The sequence below is a fragment of the Aplysia californica genome, unplaced genomic scaffold (assembly GCF_000002075.1).
Source record: "Aplysia californica isolate F4 #8 unplaced genomic scaffold, AplCal3.0 scaffold00152, whole genome shotgun sequence".
NCBI classification, from domain to species: Eukaryota; Metazoa; Mollusca; class Gastropoda; order Aplysiida; family Aplysiidae; genus Aplysia; species Aplysia californica.
In genome coordinates, this window is record NW_004797422.1 from 264,735 (window position 1) to 269,556 (window position 4,822).

Here is a 4,822-nt window from a genome sequence, read left to right on the forward strand (position 1 = left end):
CCCCCCCCCAACCCTTTTATGCTATACATTGCAACTTCCATTAACACAAGATCTGCTGAACACGAAAAAATTATCCGATCCCATGAACTTCATATTATTAGGGTGTTACTGTAGTTACCCTCATCCTCTTCAGGGGAGATCGAAACACGACAAAGTAGGGGAGTTAGGGGATAGCTGGGTCTGGGTGAAGTACGCTGTGACTTTATGTCACTGAGGCGTTATACTAGCCATGATGGCAGACCCAGGTCACCCTGAAACGTTGCTGGCTGAAGGGGCTCTGGTGAAACCGTGACTGGCCTAGCAAGCCGATGGCAGATAAATCATGCTCCGAGAAAAACAAACGGAAATACACTGACTGATCAAAACGGAAAAATAGAAAACTGCATCTCCCTTCAATCCTTAACGGAAACGGAGGATGAAAAAGTAAAAAATAAAAGTAAGTAAGTACCCAGGCATGCCAAAAACACCCAGGTAGAGAGAGGGTGAGACATCTCCCAGCTCCTGTAGGTTGTAGACAGTTTTGGGTGGTGTGAACGGATGAATGAAGTATCGATTCTTCTCCGTGGGGTCAAGAACGGTCTTGTCCCTGCAGCCTACTTGGGCCAGGAGAAGTTTCCCCACAGGGTAGTCACTGTGTCTGCTCTCTACCACTCTGATGGGAATAGAATTGAGTCATGCTTCACACATCATAAGTAGTATCTTCACAACAGTTGGAGAGATAAGAGAAGAGATAAGGTAAGCAAAACTGCCAACTTTTCAAACCAATAAAAACAGACCTTTCTCTCATGGTGGGTGAAGAGGATAAGGATTGGTCAGTTGTGACTCTTCCAGTAGCATGCTCTATAACATTACATCAGCCGGCAGTTGACATGTTCTAAGCCCAACATTCTGAAATTTGTTTTTATGGCAATTTCTTTCTGCTTGGGTCCTGTATCCCACCCAGACTAGGCTGGCTCTGACAAACAGGGTCAAAGCAGTCTATCTCCTAAATGTTTTTTAGTAAGAGTTTTACGGCACTTGCTACACAATAAGGTCATATAAGTGCCAAAGATTAGAAGTGTTACAAGAGAGTAACGAACAGAAAAAAGGAGGAGAGATAAGGACGACAGATGTTTGATAGGAAAGAAGAAGCAAACCACACCAGAGCACCCGCCAACTACCCACATTTCCTAAATGACCATAACTATGTTGATATGGGTGTACAACATTGAGAATCATTTTTCATAAATTACATTGACTCACTAAACAATTTTCATACAACATACAACTTAACATACGCATCTCACCTTGCTACTTGCTGTCCTACTGGTGTCTGTCCCACCTCAACTGGGAACACCCTGCACAAAGAAAAAAGTGTTCAATTTTTTAAGTTTTAGTTTTTAGTTTTAGTAAGAGTTTTACGGCACTTGCAACACAATAAGGTCATATAAGTGCCGAAGATTAGAGGTGTTACAAGAGAGTAACGTACAAAAAAAGGAGGAGAGATAAGGACGATAGATGTTTGATAGGAAAGAAGGGGCAAATCATACCAGAGCACCCGCCAACCACCCACTTCTTTAGTTTTAGTTACGCTTTCACAGCATTTGCAACACAAATAGGCCATACAATTACTGAAGATTAGAGGTATAGTGAGAGATAGAGAGTAACATACAAAGAAAAGAAGGAGAGATAAGGAGGAGGGATAAGGATGATAGATGTTTGATGAGAATGAAAGAGTAAAACACACTAGAACACCCCCCCCCCCCAACCACCCACCAATGTAGAAAGAAAAATACAATATAAAAAAAAAACCAAACAACATACTAACAGGTGAAATACTCCATATTGATAATAGTTCATCCATCACGAACTGATGAAGACCTTTAACATCCAAGGAGAAAAAGAAAGTAGCTACGGCAGGTAGTTAGCATGGTAAAAAGAGTACAGTAAGGGAAATAACAACAAGCAACTTGTAATAACTTTTTTTAAATGCCATAACTCACTGAGATACAAACACTCAATACAGTTTTATCAAAAATACAGGTACAGACAGGATAAAAGGGCAGAAAAAAGGCTCCAGCGTCTAACATGTCTCAGTTTTCTACCTCATTTTAAGGTATTTTGTTTATCTATCTTAACACTTTGCCATCATAATTCGGGGAAAATCCAAAGAAACTGGGAGGTAAACATCACCAATCAGCGAGATGAGACGGCAAAGTGTTAATATTCCAAATTTTTGTGATTTGATGAAAATACTCCCTGTATGCGAATCAGAGGGTATATATGGGGAGCACAAAGAGTTGTCTTAGGTAAAAGTTATAGCGACACAACAGTCAAACATGAAAAAAGGTAATACTTAGTTGTTCTTTTTTAAAAACACAGGAGGCTCCACTGACCGAGTGGTTAGTCAAGTATATGTTGGTGGCACAATGTTTAGGTGAGTGGTCATTGCAGTGTGCCCTTGAGCAAGATACAAAAGCCTTAGCTCAAAAACATGGTGCTATACAGTGGTAACCAGTTAAGGAATGCTGGTTGTCCGTATTAGCAGGATAAAAAGTGTAAGGTAACTTTAAGTTATTATGTGTATTTATCATGTACGCATATTTGTATTCCATTGAAAACCAAATTTTTCCATGGGGTCTATAAAAGTGGAATTCTATTTTGATTTCATCTTTTTACTTATAACCTTCAGAAGCATTTCCTTCCTCATACATGTCTCTTGAATGAAAGGCATGAAAATCTAATTAAAGCTTAAGCCTGTGAGACTTACCTCTGGTAGGGGTCCACTGTCAAATACAAAGCTTCAATGGAAATTTCTGAGGAAGTTAAAGTCATTCTGTAAACATACTGTAAATTAAGAAACAAATGAGTCAACAAGATAATATTTTCTCATTATATTTCAACTCTCCACAAGTCAGGTAAATCTTTAAAGCTATGTTGTTGTCTGTGTTTATTATCAGCGTTTTGGTGGTTAGGCTATTAGAGCCACAATCATGAGATTGCGGGTTCATGGGTTCGAGGCTTAGCTCAGTCCGACTTTGTGTCCGTGGAAAAGGTATATTACACGACTTTTCCTATATCAATTTGACTCAGTTCTTTCAGAGACGACTTTAAATTTGGAGGTCCTGCTTCTTAAATAAACTTAAGGTGCTGCAAGGAGCATTAAAAACTTATGTAATTTTTCGCATTTCTTCACATTAGCAAACACAAGAAGGTGATTGATTGAACTGATTAGAAATTTTTACACCTTCATAAACACAATTTAGAACAAGCAGTGGGATGAGTGGGATATTCTGACCTGGCACATCAGGACCAACAAGAGTTGCTCAGGATACAGCATGAAAAAACTTCCCCACAAGGGAATCAAACTCGGATCCTCTGTGTACAACACTGGAGAGCCTAATCATTACACCAGTCTAACCACTTGCATTCATGAGGTCCATGATCGCCTACGCCAGGCGGCAAAGCACTGGATGATGATGATTCATGAGCTTTGTATTCAAATTGACATACATATTTAAACTTAAATATTTTTATCTACCTCTACCATGAGAGGAAAAAAAATGTTGGAATACAACATGCTTTTTCATGAAAAAGAATGCTAAGGGATACCTCCATCTCTAATCTCATCCATCTTTAATATACCTTCATCTATCACATGCCCCCATCTGAAGCATACTCTCATATTTAGCCAACCCTATTTTAACACTTTGCTCCCACGGGACGCGGCGACGGTAAGAAGCCGTCCCTTTTCCCCATGAGAAGGTGATCGGCGACGGTGTGATATAGCGTGTCCCGCATCTGTATCCTGGTCCGTGGGGTAAGTGTTGCGCACTGTATGGGTGGAAAGTGTTAAAGTGCTGGCAGTCTTTAACATATAACATATCATATATACATTATAACCCTTCATTTAGTATACCTCCACCTTCAACATACCACCATCTTTAAGGTATTCCAATCTTTAGCATAACCCTGTCTTTAATGTCATACATCTATAAAAATAAGCCCATCTTAAAATTTAGTCATGTTTAATACACCCCAATCTTTAACTTGCACAAGTCTTTAACATACCCAATTCTTTATCACACCTCCAGCTTAAACATACATTAAGACACCCCCATGTTTAACACGTCTTAAAAATACCCCACCTTATTTAATACCCCATTGTTAACATACCCCCATCTTTAACTGGCGGCAGTTCCTCCTCCACCAGCTTGAAGTTGTCATGGACAATGTCCCCTTCAAAGGGCTTTGCCAGCACCCAAACACGAGCCTTGTTAGCCATCATCAAACCTGCTTGGTAGGAAATTTATTGGTCAACTATTACAAATAAGTGCAAGATATGCTGCAGGTGGTAGCTAGTACTTTTGTTTATTTAAGGTTATTTAGTGCAGAGGAAATGAAAAAAAAAAAAGACAGTTATATATGACTCCCGCGGAAAAAATTAGGTAACACAGATGCCCTTCAACTATCCACAATTAGTAAATTAGTACCTGTAAAGAAATATATCCACATAAACTTGACAAGAAAATTTGTTAAATTATTGTTGTTGTTTTAAATTATTACAAAGGGCTTTTAGTCAACTGCCAATGGACAACTCATGGTGTAAAGTAAAGTGAGAGACGGAAGGGAAAGTAAAAGAATACCAGAACTTTTCTCATTTTTCAAACCATGTAAACAATAATAGTCAGAGAATAATATGATGGAAATGTATGTATTTAACAATATAAATCAAAGGACAAAAATGATCGAAGCAGGGTTGGGTTGATTTAAATCAGGTTGATTTAAATCAGTTGATTTTTTTTATTTAAATCAACTTGATTTTTTAAATAAAAATCAGTGA

General features: G+C 38.6%; 1 protein-coding gene across 3 annotated transcripts in view; it reads right to left on the reverse strand.

Moving 5' to 3' along the window:
- LOC101859850 (prostaglandin reductase 1) overlaps nt 1-4,822 on the reverse strand; it is a 12,877-nt gene that overhangs the window by 6,434 nt on the left and 1,621 nt on the right. Inside the window, exons 1-5 of one of the 3 annotated variants that reach the window (XM_035969522.1) lie at nt 4,156-4,240; nt 3,625-3,813; nt 2,750-2,795; nt 1,287-1,337; nt 449-652 (exon numbers count right to left, since the gene is read on the reverse strand). In XM_035969522.1, the coding sequence (XP_035825415.1) occupies nt 449-652; nt 1,287-1,337; nt 2,750-2,795; nt 3,625-3,664 (341 nt within the window). In that variant the 5' untranslated portion in view covers nt 3,665-3,813; nt 4,156-4,240. Of the gene's footprint in view, nt 1-448; nt 653-1,286; nt 1,338-2,749; nt 2,796-3,624; nt 3,814-4,155; nt 4,276-4,822 lie in introns of those variants that run through there. The other 2 variants (XM_013081938.2, XM_005097318.3) reach the window with 2 other exon arrangements.